At 40.1% G+C, this 26627-nt stretch overlaps 1 protein-coding gene across 4 annotated transcripts in view; it reads right to left on the bottom strand.

Annotated features, from left to right (window-relative positions):
• Positions 1-26627, bottom strand: part of CPEB3 (cytoplasmic polyadenylation element binding protein 3) — a 147827-nt gene that overhangs the window by 28597 nt on the left and 92603 nt on the right. For all 4 annotated transcript variants that reach the window (XM_065893825.1, XM_065893824.1, XM_065893826.1 and 1 more), the window contains 2 exons: positions 16143-16261; positions 3395-3509 (listed from right to left, as the gene is read on the bottom strand). In XM_065893825.1, the coding sequence (XP_065749897.1) occupies positions 3395-3509; positions 16143-16261 (234 nt within the window). The remainder of the gene's footprint in view (positions 1-3394; positions 3510-16142; positions 16262-26627) is intronic.

The following is a 26627-nucleotide window of genomic DNA, read 5'->3' as shown; positions in this document are numbered from 1 at the left end:
ACAGACAGACCACCCCTTTCCCTGTACTGATTTCTCTGAAGAATATGTACTCTTTAGCCACACGGTGGCATGGCGAGTCCACCCATGGCCTTTCCTAGCGTCAGGGTGGGGAGTTGAAGGAAAGCAAGATGGAGAAACACCAGGAGACTTCAGGCAAACCATCCTCGGCTTGCCACTGTCACTGACAGGAGTGTTGGAAGGGAGAGACAAGAGACGTAGAAATGTGTATTATTTGACTTAGAGAAGGCAACAATCAGGCAGTCCAACTTCGGGGAAACTCATCTAGATTTTCCACTGATATTTTCCCATTTTCAGGCTAATTTTTCTAGGCCCGATTTTTTCCAACCTGAAGTTTTAAAAGTCACGCTTGTCAAAAGGTCAGAAGGAGCAACCTAAACTCCTCAGTCAAGACAATACCACTTAAAACAGGTTGCCTTGTTTCTTTAGAAGTGTTTCTGTACTTCTGTTCGGTGGGATAACTATATTTAGAATAATTTATTAGTGATAATGGTCCCTGTCTTACAATGGGAAAATATCAAAGATAAAAAGCCTCACAAGATCCAAAGGAATAATTCTTGAGTGATAACATTTTAGTCACTGTAAAGTGCTAAAGGACCATTTTTGGCCCAGGATAAGGTGAAAATCAATCTGGACACATAAAATGTCACCTGTTGAGTCTCATCACTGATATCTAGTCTAGGATCACCTTGTATATAGTGCCTGAAATAGTTTTAAGACTTTTCAGAATTCATAACCACGGCACCCCTGGAAATAATAAAAAAATGCCCTGAAGTACTTAAAAACCAAAATTTGAGCATCATTATGTTAAGGAGTATAATTTAGCATCAATTAACTGAGTTAGTATTCTATTCATACATTTCTCATTTTCTTCTGTTCTGAAATCTTTGATTCTGTAGATGACGACTTGTTCAACATGATAGTGGGATGTCCATTCAGTGTGGCATGATGGGCACTTTCTCAGTGCCAGTAACACAGTGTGTGCTCAATACGTTTATTATTCAAGTGAACTGCACTGCGTTCAATTTAAGATTGTCTAGCAAAGTCAAAATGAATTCCTTTAAAAACAGTCTTCTATTCCAAGACACACACCAATCCACAAAGCTCAGTGTGTTCCAAAGAAAACTAATTCTATGCACAGGGATAAAAGCTGCAGATGTTAACTCTTTTCATCAAGATTACGTGGCCTCCAATCTGGAAGTCTTGGATAGATAGAGTAAAATTCTAAGATGCTAATGTAGATGGTTTAGCCTTCTAGAAACTAGCTACACTTATAGGAGGTGCTGGCATGGGGGAACACTGCCATTAGACCAAGTGACTGTAGATTACTAGCCAATAATGGCAAAAACAAAATTTTAAAACAAAAAAATTTAGCTTACGTTAGAGAAAAAAGAACTTTGAAATTTACAAATTATATACTATCTAGGCAGGGAACACAAAATCCCATTTCTGACTAGATAACTAAACATAATTCTTGTTTAACCATAGAACTTGCAGCATCTTATAGACACAGAATGTTAAAGAAAGAATATAATTTAGCATCTTGGGTTTCCTGTCTTGCAGTGTCAGTGCGATCATAAGAACAGTGTGAAAAACATATCATCACAAGATTTATAGAGAGAAAAAGATATAGAGGCCCACACCTATCCTTTCAAATGATTTAAACAGAAAGAATGAAGAGTGGCTAATAAAAAAGGGAATTTAGTTTATAAACTATTGTGTCTGTGACTTAAAAATAGACATAAGAGGTTAAAGACAGTTCTGTTATTTTTACGACTGTGGGAACTTTTCTTTCAGAAATTTTTTTTTTTCAGATTCCCAGATAAGAAAAAAGGAGAGGAGCTAAGATATTAAAACTAATTTGTGCTTGTATTTAGTTGCAGAAAAGAACAGCTAGAATACTAGCAATGAATGTCCATTTTTGTAGAATCCATTTGCAGTTAAAACACTATCAAAGGGGACTTTTCTCCCTCTCCACTCCTAAACACACCACCAGTTAGAAAAAGCCAGGAATATTACACAGTGCCCCCACCCACATTTTTTTTTTCTTTTAAAGCACAAGCTGTTTAGAAACAAAGGGCTGCGTTGGCCCTCATCTCATAATGCTGTTCACGTGCGAGTTAGCCCTGCTTAGACTTTATTTTCTGACAGCAGATGAAGGGGGAAGCATCTCTGCCGTTTTGCTTTCCTTCTCTGGGCAGGTTTTCCATGAGAATGAGAAAAAGACCCAGTGATGCTTGACTTTCTGAAGTACCATAAGATTACAAACTCCACAGTCATGATTAATATGTTTTAAAGTCCTTCAAAATGGAATAACGAATACATCTTTATACAGACCTAAAACTTATCTTTTAGGAGTAGATTGGAGTTGAGATTTGAATAAATATGTTAGAAATGTTGAGGAACATTCAGAATTAAGAAGTCCCCAAAGTCATAGAGCCAAAGAGCTGTAGGTACATTTTACAATTCTGTTTCACAACTTGATTTTAATGACCTCTGCTTTTTCTTTTACTTTTTAAGTAGAACTAAGTCTACTTGCTTACACTAACGTAGAGATAACACTGTCCTTTTTGCTACTACAGTGGCAACAGCTACCTTATTTTTTCATCTTATTTAAAAAAACATAAACTCAACTATTTTAAGCACTTTGTTCTTACAAATCATTTTATTATATTCCACGGGCAATCACACTAATCCACAACCAATCAGATTTGTCTCTGGATTTAAATATTGAAGTCACCAGCACAGCATCACTTCAAATGCCCCAGTCAATAATGATTCTGCCCAATCCCAGCAGGCACAATTATTTCATCATTGGAAAGGTACTTAAAAAACAAAAAACAGGGGAGCTTTCAAGAAGTCAAAATAAAGATGCTCAAATACATACCTCACTTTTCAAAGTACATAAGAAAAAATAGGAACCTGTTTCACTTGGGAAAAGTTCAGTTTGATTCCCAGTGACACAATTTCTAGCAGTGGTTTGGTTCCTCACTGACTAAGTGGGCACACAGCTGCACTGGACAGATTTCTGATGGGGTGACTTCTTTTTCTGTCATACGTAACAGTGCTAACTGGCATAAGAATGCACACTGCCAAATGTATTGTTATTATTTTAAAAATAATTGCTTGAACAGGGAGGCACTAATTAGAATTCATCCCTCTGAAATAACAATTTAATGAAATTCACTCTTGTACCATAAGAAAATACAACATCTTGGGAGAAAACATTTAAGGGTCAGCTCAGTGAAACTGACCTGACAGCCTTCTTTTTGGAGATTGTGCATAGCTGACCAGAAACCTAGAAAATATTGAAGACTAAACACATTGGGGATTCTGTTGTTGGTTTTGTTGTTGTGGTGTTACTATTTCCACTCACCAGCTCGAAGGGGTCGTGGAACTCCCCCAACAAAGATAGTTTTTCTGGGGTCCAAAGGCTGAGAACCATCCATTACAAAGTCACTGTCACTTAGGTTCCATGGTCGAATTTGCACCTGAAAAAAAGTCGTTTACTTGGTCCTTACTTCATTTCCATCAACCCCAAATGAGAATAAGGTGACTAAAGACAAACCCACTGATTTGTGCATTTTACAACATACACAACCCAAACAAAATCCAGTTATTAGTTAATGTAATCTGCATTAAGTGCCTTTCAATAGAACTCTTGGGGAATCTACTTACAGGTTATTAGACTCAACACTCTAGACATATACCATGAAACCTTCAGAAACCACCTGTGGTTTAAAAAAGGGCAGTCTTTTATAGAGTCTGGGTTTTGAATTTTAACACATGTTAGACTGTTTATAACCTGTCACATTACAGCACTTAGTTTTTTAAGAGCTCACCTAAAGAGGGACAGGAACATTGGGAATATTTTCTAAAAATTATCCATATGTCTGGATTTTAAATGATCACCCCCTAAAATTAAAACATTTCTCTTTCAGCAATATGATTTAACACAGTTTAACACTTATCAAGTTAGCACACAATTACCAGCAATATCAAATACTGAAGGTCAAAGATTTATCGACTTTTGGTTGATCTGATTTTCCTAAACAAGTCTGGTTAAATAAAGGTAAGCCTAGGAAATGAAGCAAATTTTCAAAGAATAGAAAAAGAAATCTCTATGACATATTTCTAACTGGTAATGTCTCTTCACTGGGACTCTGACTTCCTGCCCATAGTTTACACTGTTTTACCATTATCATATAAAATAAGGTATTCCATCAGAATCGTAACCTTAAAGCATATTCCTTTCAATCCATAACCAAACAAAACAAAACAAAAAAAGCACAAAAAACCCTCTCATACCAAAAGGCCAGTTTCAGCACTGCCTGAAAACCAACCAGTCGCTCAGCTGGCCATGCGCGCTGGGAAGTAGGCCAGGTATAGAAGCAGAGAAAATAGTGTCGGTCTTTAAGGAACACCCCTCTCCTTTCCCCTCATCGATTAGGATAGGAAACAAAACAGCTGAATTTTCATTTTCTTAGTATCAACAAAATTCTTCTTTTGCCCCATTAATCAACAACATAATGCAAGGAAACACATACGATAATTTCTTATGTGGCCTGGCTATATCCAGGAGTACTCCTATTTGAAAGGTAGTAAATCTGTCAATTACACTTTCAAAACATCTTGGGTCATCTCTAACACTGGCATCGCTCAGTTAGAAGCAGGCTACACGTTCCTTATGATTGTTACAAAATGTACCCCCCCGCCCCGCAGCTTTTTGGGCTTTTATGACACAGTTGCCTTCACCAGTTAGCCAGAAGCCATAAAATCTCCACTTCTTCCCTAGACCCTAAAACCTTGGACCTGTTTGTAATTCTGTTAACACTCAGGCATCTGCTCTACCTTTATCACTTAAAAAAAAAAAATCCAGTTCTTTCCTTGTAAAATTTTGTCTGTTTGACTAAATTATTGTTCCCTTGACATTTACCACAAAGGCAGATTCACCAATACCATAAAACACCACTTTCAAATGCCTTCATGAGGGCCCATTATTAATTTTTAATTAAAAACACAATGTCCTGACACTAAGAAAAAGGATTCTAACGTCACCAAAAAAAAAAAAAGTAGGGCAAATCTTTTTCTACACAGAGCCCTCTCTTCTCCTAGTCTCATCCTTTATTAAGTAGTTAAGGCAGCTTCAGGACCAGGTAATTCCATTAACTTTATGATAACTGAGTTTGCTCATATGGCTCACAAATGAAAACAATTCCTGTGTAGTATCCATAGTGTTCTGGTTTCATTTAATCAAAAGTACAGAAAATGTAGCCTTGTACAATAGCTGGAGGTTACTGCTGCTCAAAAGAACTCTGCAGACGATCTCAAACCTGCCTGTTGAGGGTCTCCATTGCTGCCTCTTCTTCCCTCTGTCACCCTCCCCACCCCTTCATTACATCACACACAACCCATTCCCTTACCCTATTCTTGGTAAAAATACAGGAAGAGGACTAGGGAGACAGTAATGATTAATCCTATTCACAAAACCCACATTTCCCAGCTGCCACCACAGAACAGCTCCTCAGAGCTCACACCACTGCAGATTCAGAGAAATGTCAACACAGGCCAACATCAGTACACTCTAAGAGCTAAGCAAAAAGTAATACTGTGGTACTGTTTGCACTGAGAAGTTCCATTCACACTCTGGTTTCTCTCTGAAATATAAGACCATTCTCATACAGGCATGTTCTCCATCTTCTAAGGTTTATTCTCAGGGTCTAATATCCATGTTCTATCTTTCTGACTTACTCTTCGAAAAAAATATATATACGTGTTTCTCTACTCTTTTAATCCCATACTTTATAAGCTGACTCAGATATTTTGTAGAAGGGGTAGAATATAAGTAAAAGAACTGTTTTTTTATTATCTTTATTTCTTTAATAATTTTTGAGAAAGGATGAAATTAGATCTCTGTCCTAACTCAACATAAACTTCCCCTGGCAAAACAGCTTTTACATACATAGGGATTACTGTGTGTGTGTGTGTGTGTGTGTGTGTGTGTGTGTGTGTGTGTAACAACTCTTGCAGGATGTTGTCAAATAGGCTATACTGGGCAGTAAAAGCCACAACATCCTAAGGACAAGGATAAGGTGAAGAATGGTGAAGATTACCTTAAATGAGCCTGACATGGTTTCAACACTGCCTCCTGAAGAAACCTGACCACATTTGATAACAAAGGTGACCCTAGGAAGAGGCCATCTGGGAGGGGGCACCCACTAGCCCTTTGGCCATGCCATGACCTTACAGTAAAGGATACACAAAAACAAATGTCTGTAGGGCCAGACAGGCAGCATAAACATGTCAAGCTACCAGGACAACTCGTTAGTAGGCAGGCAGTGACACAATGGAGTAAACCACTCTTTTTATTTATTTTTTAAAATTTTTATTTTCTATTGGAGCATAGTTGATTAACAATGTTGTGTTAGTTTCAGGTGTACAGCAAAGTGATTTAGTTACACATATACATGTATCTATTCTTTTTCAAATTCTTTTCCCACTTAGGTTATTACAGAATACTGAGCAGAGCTCCCTGTGCTATACAGCAGGTTCTTTTGGTTACCTATTTTAAATACAGCAGTGTTAAACCACTCTTTTTAAAGGAAGCAGACACCTCTCAGCTCCAGCTAGAAGTTATCATTTGCGAATGTGTTGTCTCTTTTCCATTTCTCAAAAGTAGCTAGAAATTCAGATTTTTACATGAAACTTCAAGATTTTTGAATGCTGGGAACTAATTCAAATGTATAAAGTCACTTGTACACGCTAGACAAAACTATCTGCAGGCCAGATCTATCCTGTGGGCCCCAGTCTGTGATCTCTGGTTAGAAAGGTTTAGTTACCACACAGCTCCTCACGATGGAATGTTTTATTGCATAAACACTTACGAGACAAAATTTAAAAATGGTTTTTCTTTAGTTTCTTTTTTAAGCATGTATTCCTGTGGAAGTTCTGGTCAGGACCATAAACCTACTTTTAGCGGAATTATTTGTCTTTTAAATTTTTATCTCAATTAATAATTGGTTTTGTATAACTGCTTATCTCCAAAGGCAAAATCTTTTTAAGGATAAAGGCAAAAACCAAACATAAAGCTTGGTAGTATATATATACCAATTTATACCATAAAGTGACTTCAACAGCCATCAAGAAATCTAAAAGAACATAACATTAATATGTAATAGCAACAGTTAGTATTAAAAGCACTAAGTTTCCTTTTCAAGGTTTCCCAAAGTGTGTTCTGTGAAGTGTAGATCCCTAGGGTTGTGTTTCCTAAAAGCAGTATTTAGGAAAAAGTTATAAACTTCCTTCTTGGAGCTTCACAGCAGACACTGGTGTATATTAATTAAAGGCTCTAAGAAGTTCTACAGGAAATGAATCTATTCGAATGTTGTTTAAGCCAGCGTTTCCAAAATTACTTCCATGGAACCTATTTTTTTGTGTAACACCTATTAATATCCACACTTTGGGTAATACTGCCCTATTATATCTTACTCTTAGTATGTATCAAAATATGGCAATAATAAGGTTGAACTAATTGAACAAAACATCATAGAAACTTCACTCCAACCAAGGCCTTTTCCTCACTTATTTCCTGCTATTGCTCTCAAAAAGTTAACTAAAATTTCATCCTGGTTAAAACTGAAAGTCATTAATAGGGATAGGATTAGGCTAATTTCTAGGAAAAAAATTAAAGAAATGCAATAGAGGTCACTTATTTTGACAGGATGCTACAAGATAACATCATTTCCTAAAAAGATAATTTCATTGAAAATTTGCAAAAGCCTCTAAGTTAAAATTAAATATAAAATGCATTTTTATTGTATCTTTAATAACCGCATAAGAGAAAACATACAGTTTTAGTAAGAACAGTTTTAAACACAAGCCTTAGGACTTCAAGTTTCTGAACATGACCAAATCTCCCTATAGCTCTAGCATTCTCTCAGTTTAGACCACTATTTAGAATTTAGACATTATCTACCAGTAAATAATGTTATCTTGAGCTCATTTTAAACATCTCACCCTGTATGTGGTCTGGTGCTCTCCTTAGGTTACAAACATCTACCACGTGAAGGGTCTACTGCACAGTGCCTTCCTTTTCATTTGTTGGGCTCAAAGCAGCTCCAAAAAGCAACCAAACTGTTCAGAGTCAACAGTGCAATCTGGTGGCTAGTTCAGGAAATCACCTGACCAAATCCCCCTTCCCTGTCATCTGATCTCTTTCCCACAAAGTATCCATAAAGCTCATAGCTCAGCATCGCCCCAACCCCACCCCATTTCCTTTTTCCTCTTTTCAACACTCTTCAAACTCCTACTCAAGCTCTTCAGGAAAAAGTCTCCATTTTTCTCTCCCTAATCCTACAATCCTTTCAATGTACATGAATCAGAAAAACAATAGTGCAGAACCATCAGGACTGCTCTCCCCAGTAAGCAGCAGCATCCCGGCTCTTCTGACAACCAGGATGAGTCAGCTAAACCTAGGTCCGCTGATACAGCTGCAACAGCTCAGCTGCAGTGGTAATGAACTCAGACCCACCCCAGCTGTCAGCAATTCTATTTTAAGAATCACAGACCTCACAGAATGACTGGAGTGCCCCACAATATCACAAATAAACTAGTTTGTGGTTTGTGAGGCATCTTTATCTCTTCCATGTGTAAGGGGCTGCTTTATTATTATAACCACCAAAACTAACAGCCGTAACAGCAAGAACTGTGGTTTGGACTCTTCAAAGTATATTCACATTTGGTATCTCATGTCAACCTAATTTTTACCACATAGCTCCCAAACAAACGGCTCAGCCACCTTTGTGGAGTTTAGATGCTACCTGTGATTCTCAAATGCTGCCCTCCACCCAATAGAGAGGATAAGAAGATGCCCTCCCTGTACCTTCTGCGGTAAGTGGCCAGAAAGAAACTTAACAGCTGCTCAGAGGCACTGGCCTTGATGAGACTTCTGTACCCTGGGCAGCTCTGGGGCCTCCAGGCAGAACTCCACTGGGACTCAAAGCAAAAAGCTCTCACTGTCACACTAAGACTATTCCTCAGATACCAGTAGATCACAGGCCCCAAAGAACCTCAGCAAAATAGCCTGGATTCTTCTTAGACAGAAAGCCGAAAGTAACCCTGGGAAATTCTCTTACACTCTCCCAGGATGCTCCACACCCACCACCAGCATCAAGAAACAGTGCAGGTACAGAAAGGAAATTGCTGCCATCCGCACCAGGCTACACAGCCTGATGTACGGAAACCACAGGCTTACAGCCCCACTGGGAACTTCAGTTACTGTTGAACAATGCAAATAACACTCTGTATACTGTTTCATAAGGGCACCCAGTACAAAAACAGAGCACGCATAAACTGTGCCCCGAAAATGGTGATGTACATCCTTGCTCTATGCTTGATATAATAAAGCCATTATCAATTAGATGCTATGATTAATACCCGTACTTACAACCGTAAGATTCAAAGAAACATCTTCCCTCTAAAGGCTTTCCAGACGCCCTCAGGAACACCTGACCACTTTGCTTTTGAGCCACCCCACATCAACTACCGTCTATAATGCTTCCATCATAGCACCTGTGACTCCTTACTTCACTTACTATTCACTTGGCTATTTCCCTCCATTGGATTCTGGGTGCCTCTAAGGCTGAGACCATATCTCTGTGTGGGTCCCAACTGCCCAGCACAGCACCCAACCCTTAGTGAGTGCTCTGTGCTCCTCAGCGTGCTGGTGAATTAACGAAGGTTTTCCCGAGGGGCAGACGGTGTTGCTGTAAGAACTCCTCCAGCAGCTGCCCCTCTATAGCTCCCCAATCATTCTCCTCAATCCACTGAAAGCTACCTTCTAGAGGCATGGAAATACACTGTCTGGTCACCAGTGGGTACGCCAGGGCTTGGGCCTAATCAGTGCAAATTTCTGATGCCACTAGGTGACGCACGCGGTGATCAGAATCATCTAGTGCTCATCATCACTTCTGATATTCCCGCATCACTTAGAAAGTATAAGCGAGATAGATGATTCCCTTTTGAAAGAAAGAAGAAACTAGCAGTTTTGAGCACCTACACTGCACCACTGTGCTAGGCATACACTATCACATTTAAACTCACCATAACTGTTATGCTGTAAAAATTATCTCTACTTTAAAAACAAGGAAACTCAGACTCAGAAGTGTGACAGCAACTCAGGACTGAAACCCAGGTTTATCTGACCCCAAGTCTATAGACACTCTTTCCACTGCAATGATGCTGTGTGCCTGCAAGGCTTCCTGTCCTCCAGGCTACTGGCCACCAGCTCTGCTTCCCAAGAGTCTCCTGGAAACGTCAAAATGCATTTTTATTTGTGAATGATTAACCTCTCTCTTCTTTCCAATCTCATTTGGCCCATTTTCAACACATTAAGAAATGACCCATAGACTCTTCTCAAAGCTACTAAACAAAACTAGCAGTTAGAAAAGCTCAAATATGATTTGGCAATGAAACTGGCTATTTTAACTTCTAGGTTCACAGCCTCACACACTCTTGCGCTGCAGCCAGACAATTTTGTCCAATGTCTACATAAATGTGTATTTTCAGTTCCATGGCGCTAGGACAAGGATGTTGTCACTGGCATGCCGATCACTCAAACTCTTGAGAGGAATGTACACATTAAAGTTCACGTTACCTAAGTTTTTCCTGGGAAGAAGCCTATTCTATGAGTGAGCTTCATGAAATACTAATTCTACCAGAATCTTCACAAGTATAATCCCCAAAGAGTATATAATATGCTGGATTAAACAATATTACACACATTTATTTATTGCAAAACTCCTCAGAACTTTAATATATCAATGTTTCCCAAATGTTCTTGGCTATGGAATCTTTAATTAAAGGAGAAAGTGGATATAAAATGTACAAAGTAAGTGCTCAATAAGGGACACCTATTATTATTAAGAGCAAACGTTCTGTCAATGATCCTCTCAAGAGACCAGTGTTTGATGAGACAAGCGTTCTTCAGAACACACTTTGGAAAACACGGACTATGATCCATTAGGGGATGGTATTGGCTATTTTGCCCCCTGGTTACCATTTTGTACACTGAAACTGCAGCATCTTTTAGACCTCCCTAGAAAGGAATAACAGCTTCCAAAGACTCAAGCACTAAGAAACTCTGGACCCATTTGCAAAATCAGAGATGCATGGAGAAAAAAAAATAAGACTTATTATGAATAGGAGGTACTTCTCTCATTTTAAAGGAGGAATTCTTTCTTTGGAGAAATTCTTATGATGGGAGGTGCCCAAAGCATGAATTTAGACCAAGGAACAAATAAATAAATCAAGAAGATTAGAAGTGCTAAAGATTTCCAAGGTGGGATATGACACAAAACCAGATTTGACTGAGCCAAGATAAAATTATAGTTATTGTCTTAGGAGGTAGTAGGTGGGGAATGAAAGTTTGAGTAAATATACCACAAACCCAAGGACTGAGGCCATCAATCAAGACTGCCCTACAAGCCCCTACCTGTTTCTCCCAATTTAATTTCCCTCTACTCCCTTTCATATATTTGTGTTCCATCCTAAGTGTTCTGCATTCATACCACACAATTTCTCATTTCTGTGTTCACACTGTTGCCTTTCTCCAAAATGTCTATTCCCCCACACCTCGATACTTCTCCTGGCCAATCTCCAAACTCTCTTCATCCTTCAAGACCTCGTTTAAAAGACACTTCATCCAAGAAGCTTTCTTTCATCACTCCTGGTATGTATAAACTGTCCAAAGTGCTTAATCTACATCTTACCTCGCTGTATTCATTATTTTTCTTAATTTGACAAATACCTGAGAACCTCTTATGCACCAGGCTCTACAGATTTGTCTATTTATACACTTGTTTTATCTACTCATTATATTATTAAGTTTTTGAACACAGGATTTTATGTCTGATTCAAAATAAGTTGATTCATAGTAACCAATACTAAAGCCTTGCCCATAGTAGGCACTCAAATGTGGTTTGAAGGAAGAAAGGAAGGCACAGCATTTTTAAAAGCTGTATGTGGGCTGGAGACAGCTTAAATCCTAGGCAAAACGATCGGCCTATTTTTGTAACTAAAAAAAGTGATGAAAAATGCTAGAGATTCCTCTGATTTATAAATGGGGGTAGGAGACACTGGAGTGACAGACAGATTAGACAGATTTAAAAATTAAATAATTAAACCAGCCTCTATTTCCAGCTTCCTTTTTTTTCCACCATTTAAAAAAAATTTTTTTTGTCTTTCTAGTTTTAAGTGGATGACCTGAGCAATAACCTAAAGAATTCACCTTACATAAGACACTTCAGTTTGGTAAGACAGTTTAAATATATATATAGCAAAGTCAATCTGTCATGTTTTAGAATATTTATAAATTGTGATTGTGCTATAAATTGTAAGGAGGAAGAATTAGGAAACTTTTCTGATACTCCTTTCAAGGTGTTTGCAATCCCACATCTCTGGCCAAAGTGTTCTAGAAGTTAAGAACCATAACATCTCCTTCCTCACCTCCTTTTCAAGGTTACTCTTTTCAGCCCCTCAATCTGTTAGACCCTCTTAGGTTTCCTCATCTATCAGTCTGCTGTCTTGAACCTTCAGGTTCAGCCGATTTCTACATTCGAAAAGTAGAGTTCCCTTAACTAGAGGGACCACTGTCACAATGGCTGCCTGCTTTACTGGAAGCATGGACAAGAACACAGCTATCCTCTGGGATGCCTGGGACATGCCTGAGCTGGGAACTCCTCTTGCTGGAGGAAGGGGGAAAAAAATCACCGATCTAGAGGCTTTGCAATTACTCCTACTCTTGCCAATTTGTCTTTCATTCTTTAAGACTGAGGGGTCCTCTACTCAATACCCTGTAATGGCCTATATGGGAAAAGAATCTAAAAAAGAGTGGATATATGTATATGTATAACTGGTTCATTTTGTTGTACATCTGAAACCAATACAACATTGTAAATCAACTATACACCAATAAAAATTAAATTAAAAAAAGACTGAGGGGTCAATTAATCAGGCCATAAATACAGTTTCTTTTGCCATCTTTCAGGATCAGACCTATATATAGAATAGTGGAATCATCTAATGAAAGGTAATCACTGACCAAAAATATAACTACCTGAAATCCACTAAGTATGGATTCATTTGAGTTAAAAAACAAACATGATCTTAGAAAGGATAAGTGAGAGGGAACCTTTCTACAGGCACTGTATTAGGAAAACCATGTGATTAACCTAATCCACACAAAGGGAGTGGGGGGTTGATTTAGGGGAAAGGGAGAGGGCAAAGGACAGAAAATCTGTGAGGTCACTTTAGAACATGGTGTATATTTCCAAGGAGGAATTCTGGGAGGACTGGAGGGAACTAAACAACAGAACGAAGGCACTAAGATCCTGAAAGGTAGCCAAGCTAAATAGAAAAAGCCAGAAAGAGCCACAGCTCAGAAGGTTTGGTGAATGAGCTCTAGAGGCTGACTTTACCTTGACCTATTTCCCAGGTCCTCATTTATTCCCAAATGTTCAACCCAGCTCTCACTGTCTGTGGGAGCATCCAAAATGAGGTGGAATGTACCGAAACCTGGTAGGGAAGTGTGACCAAATGAGGCTGGGAGTGGAAGATGTGGAGCTGAAGCCAAGAAAGAGGTTTCAAAAATGGAGCCAAAAGAGCCAGAACCCAAAATGGGATCCAGTTCATTAGAATTACAGGCATTTGGGGACTTCTATGTTTCCCATCCTAAGTTTTAGTTCAATTGTGTATGCTGGAAATTCTGAGTATGCCTGGGTCAAAGAAATACGTGATCAGCAGCCACCATTCAGAATTCACCAAGCTCCAATAAAACTGCTTCACTTGAGCTCAGAAAATGGAAACTGAAATAAGGTAGAAATTCGTAGAAACACAAACAATGAAAGTTAGTTTCCCTGTAAACATTTCCAAAACAGATAATTACACTAATTAATTTCAAAAGTCCTTCAAGCCAAGGGTGATACACATGTTTGGAGTGAAAACACTCAACAGTAATGGTGTTGCCTCCATACCACCGCCGCCTGCAACCACCACTGCTCATCCCCTCTCACAAGACGTCCAGCCCTGGTGCGAGCTTGCCCTGACGGAACATGTGACCCACCTCCTCCCACATAGCCAGTGACATGGCCCTTCCAAGGTACACAAGCCCCATCTGCTCACCTCCAGACTCCTCCCCTCAATTCAACAGCTTCTTAATCTACTCTGGGTGTTAACTATCTCAGTATGTACCTCTACCCCTCTGTCGTTTTACAGATACGAACATATTTCAAATCCTCTCCTACAGTGCATGACCAACCCCACCTTAACCCTTCTGAGCTCACTCCCACTCCCACTGATGTGTCAGTGGCAGAGACACTCTGGAGGGTGACCATTTTCCTCTGACATCTGACCCTGCCAAACTGGGCTCAGTCTGTCTAATTTCATATTACTCCAAAGAGATTTAGAAGTTATTGCAGCTTTCTTATTATTTTTTCAGAGAAAACACTGCACACTTCCATTCTAGTCAGTCCCCATGTCTCCCTCTTAACACACAGCCTCTCTACATTGTTTAAATTAAGACGAAGGTTAACAAAGGCTCCTTACTCTTTTTCCCAGCCTGCTATTTTCTACTGTTTTCCTATACAGCTACCTGTATAGCTACCCTAACCAATGCTGTTAACTGTTGTTATAAAAATTGGGCAATAGCCCCAGATATTGAAAAATTATAGCGATACTTTCAAACTTGCTAAAATCCTTGCCTCTTCCTCTGCATCAATTATTGTACCACGACTCAGGATCCCCATTCTTTAGTAACTCCCTCTTCTGCTTTACATACTGTAATCTCCCACTTATGGGTGGCCAAGTCCCAGCATCATTTTTTTGCAACCAATTGTAAACCCTGTTCTACACGTCACCATTCTTTTCAAAAGATGTTACTAGGTAGATGAGCTCTAACGCTGCTCTCCTGAATCCTCTAGCACTATGTAGAACTAATAGCACCATTTGTGCAAGTACCTGACCTCACCAAACGCTTTCACATTCATTTTGTTCTTATCTGAGCCTCTCAACATCCCCGAGAGGAACCATTTTTCTTCTCATTTTATAGGTGAGGAAGCCAAGTTGCAGCAAGGATTATGTGACTTATTCAGAGTCAAGTAGATATTTAAATGCTAGTCAAGACTCAAACTGGGAACTTTACATCTGACCACAACTCTTTCCCCATACACATTTCTGAGAATAAAACTTGCTGTCAACCAAGCCCAGCACCTCTGGTGTAAGGGGATGCTGTAGGCCCCATGACAGATACCTGCCTTGGTCCCTTAGTCCACGCCACTATTTTTTACTCTATTTCCCACTCCTAGCACCAAGTGTTGACACACAAACTCACCCCCCTCCCAACCTCCTAAGGATCTTTACTTCTGCCATGTTAACCAAGTTTTTTCTTCTGCTCTAAAGGGTCTTGCCCCTTCTCCACTGATAGCCCCTCTGCCAGGAGAAAGGAAGCGGTCTTCCTCTGTTACCTAGTGACTTACACTCTTTGGCTCAGAAACCACAAACTTAACCACAAATTCTGTAGAAGCGTACATTATCTATGATTTTGGGTCCATGTTCTCTGTCCTTCCCCTCCACTGCCCTATTTGAAGCTATCCCATTTTAGATTATAAGCTCCTGGCCCAGAAGGCGCTATTTAGCCAGCTATGGGTACCACCCAGCACAATGCCTTGCATTCAAAGGCATATAAATGTTGATGATTATGATCTTTTTTTAAAAAAATAAATAAATTACTCCTGCCCTTGACCTGAAATAATGACAGAAACCAGCTGCCAAAACCACTAAGAGCATTATTTACTTCAATTCAGAGTTTCTGAATAGGAATTAGCATAAAAGAGCCGTAAAGTGAAAGACAAGGGCACATTTGTTTACATGTGGTCCCAAAGGTATAAAGCAAAATACTGAGTAATTTGTTATTAGCTTCCCATCAACAGCAGTCCAGCTCTATTGCATAGCAAGGTCACCCCGGGTAAGAGGATCCTAGTTTCAGCATTCCCATGACAAGGAAAAGGTGATCAGCTATTCCAATTGCATACGTGCTCTGGAAAAGCAACAGCTGGCTGCATATTACTCACCGGTTTATCCTTGATGGTGGGGCTTGACACGCACAGGTACAGTTTCCCATCTTCTTCTAGGCAGGCATCTATCAAAGCTTGTACTGAGCTCTCCTCCTGGAACAGCAGAAAGGCATAGCCTTGGGGAGAACAAAAACAAAAGGGTAGGGGGAGGAATCAGTAAATTAAACTCAAAGTACCAATTAAAAATTTACCTATTGTTTCACTTTGGCAAATTCTTACTAAAATCTAAGAACTTGAAGTGGGACACAGGGAAGTAAGAGTCATTGAGACCCTCATGTGTTAGGTACTCATAGACTTTACCTTGTATTGGGTATTACAGGCACTGTATTAGGTGCTCATAGACTTTACTTTGATTAATTTCCATAATTACTCAGGGGGGCAAGTTCAGAACACATCTATGGAATTTCTATTAAATAGGTTTGGTCATCTTTAATGAGAGCAGGCAGACTCACCAATGGCCTGAGCCACAACGGCTCAGGAAACAAGCATCACCTGCCCTCCAACTTCCACCAAGCTCTAGGCTTGACACATGCTGCAACATGGATGTACCCTGAAAACATTATGCTAAGTGAAAGGAGCCAGGCACAAAATACCGCATATTATATGGAATGTCCAGAATAGGCAAATCTAGAGAGACAAAAAATAGATTAGTGGTTGCCTAGGGCTGGGAGAGTGGAGGGAATAGGTACAGTGTTTCTTTTGGGGATGATGAAAATCTTCTAAAATTGATTGTGTGGTGATTGCACAACTGTGAACATACTGGAAACCACTGAACCGTACATTTTAAATGGGTGAACTGTGAATTATATCTCAACAAAAGTTGTCAAAAAAAAAAAGCTCAACAATAGGCTAATGTGTCTTTATATGTTATATCTGATGGTGATGCTCTGTTTCTTCAAGGATATTCTCCTGTCTCACGGCTGAATACATGATCTGTGAATGTGGACACGAGCTGCAGGATGTCCATGGACACAGCCAGCTTTGTTCAGTTCAATTCAGTAAGATTTACTGAGCAACTGTTACAAACGAGACACAATCTATGGATTATGAGGAAAATTGAGATGAACGAGACTAGGTTCCAGCTGTCCAGAGACTTATATGATAGAAGAAACAGGCTTTTAGACAATTAACTTCTTGCTACAAAGCTGAGGGAGATAAACGGAAATAAAAAGTACTATGGGAACCCAGACAAGCAAGGAATCTGACTTGAGAGAATCAGCAAAGACGTCAAAGAGGATAATAGATGTTCAAGGGGCCAACTGTGGCACTTGCTGCTACACTGGCATTCATGAATGGCAGCTGAGCAAAGGCCCATGATGAGCTAGTCTAAACCTGAGTATTCAGCTGTTCAACCTCTCTACAATCCCTTCAGCTTTGCTAAGTCTCTCAGCTGTCACCTCCACTCCCAGTCCTGCTACTGACCTCAAAGGAAATCATCACCAATAAGACTCTCCTCTGGCACACTGTGTGCCAGAAAGATGTGAGTGGTGAAGAAGGATAAGAACCCCCGTGTTCAGAAGCTTCTCACACATCAAACAAAGATGCTAATCAACTGGCCTAGAAGCAAAGCTCTCTGGAGTCCTGGGCAGCATGTGATGACAGTGGCAGTGGACAGTGAATAATGGGTACTCTTTATCCTTTTCCCCAACTCCTCATCTACTATACAGAGCATCCAAGCAAACAGAGTAGGAAAAAGATCAATCATTATTCAGCACACCAGGAGTGGCCAATGCAACAGGCAGAAGCCAATACGAAGGGGAAAGCACCAAGCCCACAGGAATGGGTATGGAGCTACAAGATGGAGGCTGCCTACATGGCAGGACCCAGAGCTGTTTTCTGGGCTTTGCTCCCAGGCTAGATGGGTCAAAGGATTCAGCAGATGGCCAGGCAAGAACAATAAAACTTATGTGCAAAACTAGAAAGGATAATACATCATTTCTTCATACCCCCTCTCTTTTCGAAATAGTATCAAACGATTACCAAGCCCCAGCGAATCTATTAAAAGTTCAATGTTTTCATTTAATGTGAGAACATTAATTACACTTGCCAAAGAGAATATCTGAGGTCAGTGGGTTAAAAAAAATGCAAAGATCACAAAGAGGAGGTCTCAGCATGTCCTCTCAAACCTCCTGCCTCACCAAGTTAAATCTTGGTGCAAATCTTCCACAAAGGTCCTCAGAGGCATGCTGAATATATTGTTCTTGGAGAGGACCCTGTCTGTGTACAGTACGCGCAGGCACATCAAAAAGGCCTGGGGATGGGGCAGCTCAGTGAGCTGGGGTTCTCTCTAGCTCCTTGCCTCTGCAAGGCCACCGAGCTGGCTGCAACTTTCCTGCACATTGCTGCCAACCTCTTACAATCTTCCACACCAAATCCCACACTGTGTTCAACTTGGGCATCAGAGGAAAGGGAGGGTGTCTCCCCATAGCAGCTGAGTAGCTACCACAAAATCACACAGATTTTTCACTCAGGCCTGTCTCACAGCCATAAATGACAACACTGGCAATAGACAGAGTAAAAACAACTGGGAGTCACAAGTCAAAGCCTGCTACAAATATTATTACCAAGGAAAATATCTACAACTTCTTTTCCTTTCCCAGGGAATGGGCCAATTTCTTCAGAATGGCTCTTTTACAACAAATCATCTCTCCTCCCTGATCAGCAAGCTGCTACTCTCAGTAACAACAACATTCTCTTAGCACCAAAGATAAGGGGTGTAACTCAAGTCCAACCATTTCCTTCAACCCTGCCTCCTACCTCAGGCCTTTCAACCAAAACAAAATTCACTAGAGACCCCAACACACCCATGAAAACAACTTCATGATACGTTCACCTACTAAAACACCTTCTGATATCTCAAGGTCAACCAAACCCAGACAACAACAGAAATCAGAGGATTAAAAAAAAAATCAGGAAGGAAGAAAACTTCAAACACATTTCCCTTTTGATCTTCAGAAATTCGAGGCCAAAGTAAACAAAGTAGAAAAAGGTTCCTTCAAGAATAACAAGGTCTGGGCTTCCCTGGTGGCGCAGTGGTTGAGAGTCCGCCTGCCGATGCAAGGGACACAGGTTCGTGCCCCGGTCCGGGAAGATCCCACATGCCGCAGAGCGGCTAGGCCCGTGAGCCATGGCCACTGAGCCTGCGTGTCCGGAGCCTGTGCTCCGCAATGCGAGAGGCCGCAACAGTGAGAGGCCCGCGTACCGCAAAAAAAAAAAGAATAACAAGGTCAATGTGAGATGGACATTAAATCAATGATTTACTAAAAGGCAAATTCCACATGGTCCTACAGAAAGAGTTCTGAACTAGGAGTCAAAATGCCTGGATTTGGGTCCTAGTCCTAACACTTATTGGCTGTGTAGTAATAATAGCTAACAGCTAACATTTATTGAGCATCTACTATGCACCAGGCACTGTTTCTAAGTGCCTTATGTGTATTAACTCGTTTCATCTTCACACACACTCTGAGATAGTCACTATTTTAAATTCTGTTTTACAGTTAAAGAAACTTCAAGAGTGATTAAGCGACTTGTTTGATGGTGATTGTTCTATCACCCAGTAAGTGGTGGAATCATGGACTTGAATGTTAAAGTTTCTGAGTCTCAATGGCCTACATGGGAAAAGAATGTAAAAAGGAGTGGATATATGTATATGTATAACTGATTCACTTTTCTGTACAGCAGAAACTAATACAACATTGTAAGTCAACTCTACTCCAATAAAAATTTTTAAAAAAAGTTTCTGAGTCTTGGCTCTTTTATCTGTAAAATGAAGATTATCCTACAGAGATGAAGGCTGTGAGATGATATATGTAAAGTGCTTTGAAAACTAGGATATCGTGCAAGTGTCAATTTTTCTTTTACTGCATTTTCAGTTATTTTTGTGATAATGTAAAATTAAATTATTTTGCATATGGTCTCATTATAAAAATTAGAGTTCAGATTAATGAGATACTTTCTTCTTTGCATTTGCAAGCATTTGGTGAATAAAGGGAAGTAATCTAGATACTAAAGGAAAACAGTTTTTGAATGACAGGCTAAATAAATATTACTGTAAACAATCAATAAAGTGACAATATTTGCTTTCATATATCATTAGCAAGTTCTATTAGGAGAGAGAATCATCCAATGTGGTACTATTTGCTGATCTTCATACACTCTTTAAATAAAAGCCTATTATACCTATAAATCAAGCTCCTCAAACTGTCACTATGATGGCAGGTTCTTCTGTTAGTTTGAAAGGTATAAAAAAAACTTGGCCCAAAAGTTATAAACTCCCTCTGTTTTCCCTTGCCCTCTGAGCCAGCCAAGAGATAACAGGATTATAAAAACTCAAGTTTCAGAAATGGTGACCTTCTTACCCAAGTACCTAAGAAGTGTGGTGAGCTATGGGAGGCCCTCAACTCAGAGCCAGTCTGTAGGTGGAAACAGGGGCTCTGGGGAAGCAGTAGGAACTCTTGGCATGGTCACCATCACCACCCTGGGTTATGGGCAGAGCAGGAAGCTGCTTGCTTTCCCACTGGTGCCAAATAGGTTGGGAAGGAAGGGTAGAACAGTGAGGGATTTTTGGACAAGCCTGAACTGACCAATGTACTTCTCTGGGGTAAAGAGGTATGGAGTGAGAGAGGGGACTTAACTGGGATAATTCCATTTTATTTGACCAAGTTTTTGAAGGATAAATTTAATTAAAGATATTTTTCTTCTTAATACCCAAAACACATTGAGTATAACAACCTCCAAAATGTTCTTGGCTACCTTTCAAAAACAAAGCTTCCTGAGCTCTTAAATACATAATTTTTCATGTTATAATTTTTTTATACTTGATCCCTAGTACAAAAAACAGTCACCACCAACTTCACCACCACAAACACCAGTTACTAAGTGCTTACAATGTGTGACGCACTTTGCCAATAATAAACACTTTACCTCACAGTAATTCTATGAGGTAAATACAGTTGTTATTATTACCATTTTACAGATGAGGAAACTGAAGCTCTGAGAGGTTAAGGGATACCTCAGATTAAAACCTAGAGATTAAATTTGGGATTGAAATTTAGGTCAGCTTCCAGAGCCCTCATTCTTTATCCACTAACTTATACTGTTTTACCTAAAAATGATGAGATAAAGTTTTCAATATCACTAGCAAATAAATACCTGCCTATTTATTGTCACTTTTGTGACAGTGATCATTTGACAGTGGTTTAGTGGCATGAAGTGGTCACCTGTGCTTTAGTCCTACAATTTAAGGTCTATGCAGATATATTTGCTCTAAAGCCCACCAAAACTATATTAAGAAGAGCTATAAAACCAAATAATCTCAGCTCAAAAAAAAAAAAAACTATATTAAGCAGAGCTGAAATGATGAATTTCAAAATAATCAGAAGTTTAGTTTTAGTTTATTTAGGTCAATCGAATTATCATATTTAGTAAAGATGCTTATTGTTTTCAATGTATTTTTAAGTTGTATATTTAGAATGAAGGCTCTTGAGGGAGTTAAAGAGCAGATCTCACTAAATTAGACTTTAATAAAATGGACATCACCATCACAGTGATCATCAGCTTAAGCAAGTATCTTCAATGGATGCTAAAACCATTGGGTAAATCTGGGAGGGGATACAAGATACTCGTGCTATCTTAAGGTATCACTTTGAAGATGAATAAGTATTTGCAAAGGGAGAAAAAGGTACTTTCACAGTGGAGAAATCTGGCAGACAGCACCATAACCAAATGATCGCTCCGAACATCACCAACAACAGGGCAAACTGACATCATGTGCCTGTCGTATTATGTCCTTCTCGGTGCAGCACGTCATCTGCTAAGAGTGTTGCCCCTGAATCTAATTATGAGGAAACAAACCTATCATTCCAAATTAAGTGACAGTCTATAAAACATCCGGCAGGAACTCTTCAAATGATACAAAAGACAAAAAGCTTAGGAAAGTATCTAAAGTAAAGGAGACTAAAGAGACATGACAACTAAATGTATGGCTAGACTGTGACTGGATCTCGGATTTAAAAAAAAAAAAAGCTCTAAAGGACATTACTAGAATAATCTGGATACTTCTTGTTCTCAGAAGACATATGGTGAATCATTTAGGAGTGAGGGGTCTTAATGTCTACAATTTACTCTCAAACGATTCATCAAAAAATATGTATGTATATATACATATACTGACAAAAAAAAACCAGAAAGCAAATGTGGCAAAATGCTAACAACTGGTGAACCTAGAGGAAGGCAGTATAGGCATTCACTGTACTATTCTTACAACTTTTCTGTACATTTTGAAATTTTTCAAAAGAAAAATCTGTGGAAAAAAATCGAAACCACAGGTTTCTCTGGAGAAGAGGGTAATATACTCTCTTATTCTTGAAAGAGGTGTGTGGTCTTCTGAAAGACCTAATAGTTCTTAAAATCAACTAATGCTCTTAGTGATTTATATGTTTTAAGTAGCAACTACAATGGAAAAACAATTCCAACTTGTAGAGCTGTGCCCTGAGCTATGGCTACATTCATAAAACGGTGACTGACAAGGGAGGACTGGTTTCTGATGACAGGAGGTCAGCCCCAGAAGGAAGGATCCAAGGTCTGGACAGAGAGAGAGATCGCTCCTTGCACAGAATCCAGGCTCCCTGATTTCCTGTGACCTTCCTAGAGAGACCTGAAGGGCACCTCTCCAGCCAGAGCTGAATGAGTTCAGACATTTTTGGCACAAGAAGTCTGTTCCAAACATTCTCCCTGACCTTGGCTTTCAGGTCAGAGGACCTACCTGGTTTGCCTCAGGAGTCTTTGCCTTTGGATTCAATTCAATAGAACCAAATATGTTTAGGAGGTACAAGGCAGGATACTAGGCACTGAAGTTAAAAAGATGAATAAGTCAAGAAAGAACCCTGCCCTGGAAAAACTCAGCCTGTAAATAAGTGACTGAGAAACAACAAGAAAAGTGCTAGTTGGGATTATAGCCTATAAAACACTGGTCAGAGACAAATGGAGCAGAGGTGCCCAAACATCAGGGAAAGTCATACAGTAAAGGCCACATATGGGCTAGAGGACAACTGTTTTTCTAGGAAGCAAGGGCAATCCAAGTTCATGAAACAGCACAGGCCAAGTCTTCAAAGGGCCAAAGATTGGCTTATTTGGAAAACAGTGAGCAGTGTGCATTAGTTAAGAGTATAGGACTGGGGGTACCAGGTGGGAAGAGATGAAGCAGTTCATCAACCCCGTCTGCTGCCTGGAGAACACAGTAAGTCTCTGAACTGGATTCCTTATTCATTCTTCTCTTGGATGAGAACCTCGGATCTCCAAGACTGACTGAACACTTACTATGCACCCTAAGCAATGCAGGGGAATTCTGACATGAGCAAGTCCTTGTTCTCAAGAAATTTATAAACCAGTACATGAAGGTCATGAAGAATAAGTATAAAGAGAACTCTAATTTAGGAACAATGCATTCAGGACCCTTAGAAGTATTTTCTAAGTGTATTTTTAAAAGTTGGATTTCATAGAAGGAAGACAGATCTTTCAGTGAAGAAGACATGGATAGAGAAATCAGGGAAGACTTTCTGTCGGTGGTGGCACAGGAGCCAGATCTTAGGTGGAAAATTGGATAAGGACATTTCAAGGGAAGGATTTAGCCTAATTAAGATGTAGAGATGGCTCAGCAGGTACTGTCCATGGATGCCTAAACATTCCCCTTGGATTCAGAACCAAACATGTTTCTTTGATTGTATTTACTACAAAGAGCTGAGGCTCAAACATTTTGGCTCAAGCCTGTTTTGTGTTTTCTATTACACTAGTGACTGTTTCTTGGTGGGCTTGTTACTTGGCAGGCAGGGGTGGGGGAAGGTGAGAATGGACAAGAAAACAAGTCTGATGGGTAGAACCACCCCAGAGTTGAAAACTGGCAGTCTACTTCCTGTGTTTTTAGTAAAGTCCTGCAGTCCAGGGCAGTGACCTGGGGCATTTGGGCTTAAAGTCTGCTCTGTTTACGTAACCACACATTCCCTATATAAAGAGGTCCTTGTGAAGTCTGCCAAATCTGTCAGTTCTAGTCACAGTCAGTTCTAACAAGCACCTGACCAAGAAAACTGAGATCAGACTGGGGGTGTGGGAAGGAACTGGTCAAACTAGTTGGGCAGCTTTATTTTTACTGAACAATGTATTTTCATCAGGGGGAAGGACACTAATATTATTTAACCTCTATGAAGCCTAAGTGCTGATGCATATGTACACTGTCTCACATAATCCTTTTAATAACAATGAGCAGTATTAACTCAGATGAGTAAACTGAGGTTCAGGGATTAAATAACTTGCTTAAGGTCATCTAGCTGGTAACTGCTGGCACCCATGTCTAAGTCCACAAATATCTAGTTCTTGCCCCACTGCTTGTTGCTCTGCCTCATGCAGCACCAGACAATTGGCAAATTCTACATTTTAACCCAGTAGACGCTTCCCTGAAGATGAAGCTTTAGTCCAGCCCTGCTTGTAGATTGCCTGAACTCTGACAATCTAATTTCTCCTCCTTGCACTTTAACGCTCCTCTGATGAGTTCTTAATGCTGCTGCCAATGGGTTTTCTTGGCGTCACCATTTCTCCTCAGGATGAAGGCTATCCCGTTCTATTTTGAAAGACAACCTAAGTCTTTGCTCTCAGCTTTCAAAATGTTTCACCAGATCCTCTCAGTCAGCTTCCCATTCTGAACTCTTTCAAATGATACATCCTCTCTTTGTCTCTCTTGCTCATAGCCTTAGCCCTATCCAATTCCTGTCAGCAAGTCCTGCCCCAAGCTACGCCCTCTTCTAAAACATTCTCTCTGCCTCAGCCTACCCAATTTGCAGCTGGCATTTCAGTTCCTGAATTTTACTCTCTTCAAAAGAACGTTCTCATGGGGGTGGTTTTGGCTTCTCTGAACTAAACAAGCATCCCTCCCTTTCCAGTACCTCTGGCTGGGGATAGCATAACAAGTACTGCTGTGACACAGTACAAGATGTCTATGTTATTTAAGTGGCTGCTCATCTTTGTCCTGTGGCCTGTACATTCCTTCTGCCCGTTCCGTTTTATACAGTCCCTCAAACTATTAATGCTTTGAAATCAAACGCTAACTCTAACAGTTCCTCTTTAATATAACGCAAAAGAGAGAAATGTTTAATAGAACAGTTTAAACTGAGGGTGTGCTAAGCTTTTAAAAGCAACAATAGAATGCTGCTCCATCTGTTCAAAACAGGACAAAACAGAACAAAAAGTCCACTCTTGCTGCTCTGCAATACAGTTTCCATGTTTTTATGAGAAAATCCATCCGGAGAGCAAAAACTTCAATCAGTCAAATATTAAAATATAGGATTCATAATTCACCAAAGAGTATGAGTACTATAAGCCAGGACCTGCATTAAAAAAAAAAAAAAAAGGGGGCCAAGTATTACTCAAAAGCTTACAAACTGCAAAACGTTAAGTACACGCTAAAACTCCATTAGGTTCCCAACTCGATCAGTTTATATAACTCAGAAGGTGGAAAAACTTGGAATCTGGGCCTAAAACAACACTGACTTATTTTCATCCAAGTTATGCTACAAGGGAAAAAAATGTGAAGTTTGAAAACTTTCCTTTCCAAAGCCAGATTTAGACAAACTGATGGAAAAAGGGAAGAGATGCTGTGAATCCAGCCCACTGTAGCTTCACAATGACCTATTTTGCCCATTTCAAGTAGAGTCCTCTTTCCTGTTCTTCAAACAACATCTCCTTAGCTGGTCAGATCAAAGTCAATCTGAATCCCATGTGGCCCGGCTTATGCCAGGTTCACGAACCATGCTGGTATTGTATAAACTTCCATGCCTGCATGACCTTGGTCACAAGGACTGGCAGTCAAGTCAGCCTGACCAGTGTACAGGACATACGTGATCACCAGTAGAAACAGCCACTTAGAAGTACACACTTTACTCAAGGTGGGAGGGAATCATCAGAGCGCAAGGCATGGGTCACTCTCGCATAAATATGCATGACTGTTACTGTTCGATCCACCTGGCTGTGCACCTGAATTGCTAGGGCTGAAGCTGGCTTCTATACGGGCTGAGGATGCCAGCACCATCGACTTAACACAGCTTCAGAGCCATGTGGCCAATCGCCTGTCCAACATCTGCAGCTGGCTGCTGTCCCCGCCTTTGCCCCAGAGGTCTCTGCCAACAGTGGTATAGTGTAGCTGTGCTCACTGCCCAGGAGATGCCAGCTCCTCTCCCTGGCCCCAGCCCCACCACAAGAGGTAAGACTGTTTGTTGGCAGTATCAGGAGCAGCTGCTTGGTTCAGAACCAGGCAGGGGTAGAAGGCTCAGGGTAGGTAGACATTTTTTTTGTAGCTCCAGTAACAGCAACTTTGGACATGCGCTATTCTCCCAGGGGGCAATGAAGGAGGTGATGCTAAGCACATCTACCATCATAAAAGTTTGCCCTGCCCAACTTACCTTCCTAGCTGCCACATTCCCAGTCCCATGCTCAAGG

The sequence above is a fragment of the Phocoena phocoena genome, chromosome 16, assembly GCF_963924675.1.
Source record: "Phocoena phocoena chromosome 16, mPhoPho1.1, whole genome shotgun sequence".
NCBI lineage: Eukaryota > Metazoa > Chordata > Mammalia > Artiodactyla > Phocoenidae > Phocoena > Phocoena phocoena.
The sequence above is the reverse complement of the archived record's forward strand: the minus strand, read 5'-3'. Positions and strand labels throughout refer to the sequence as shown.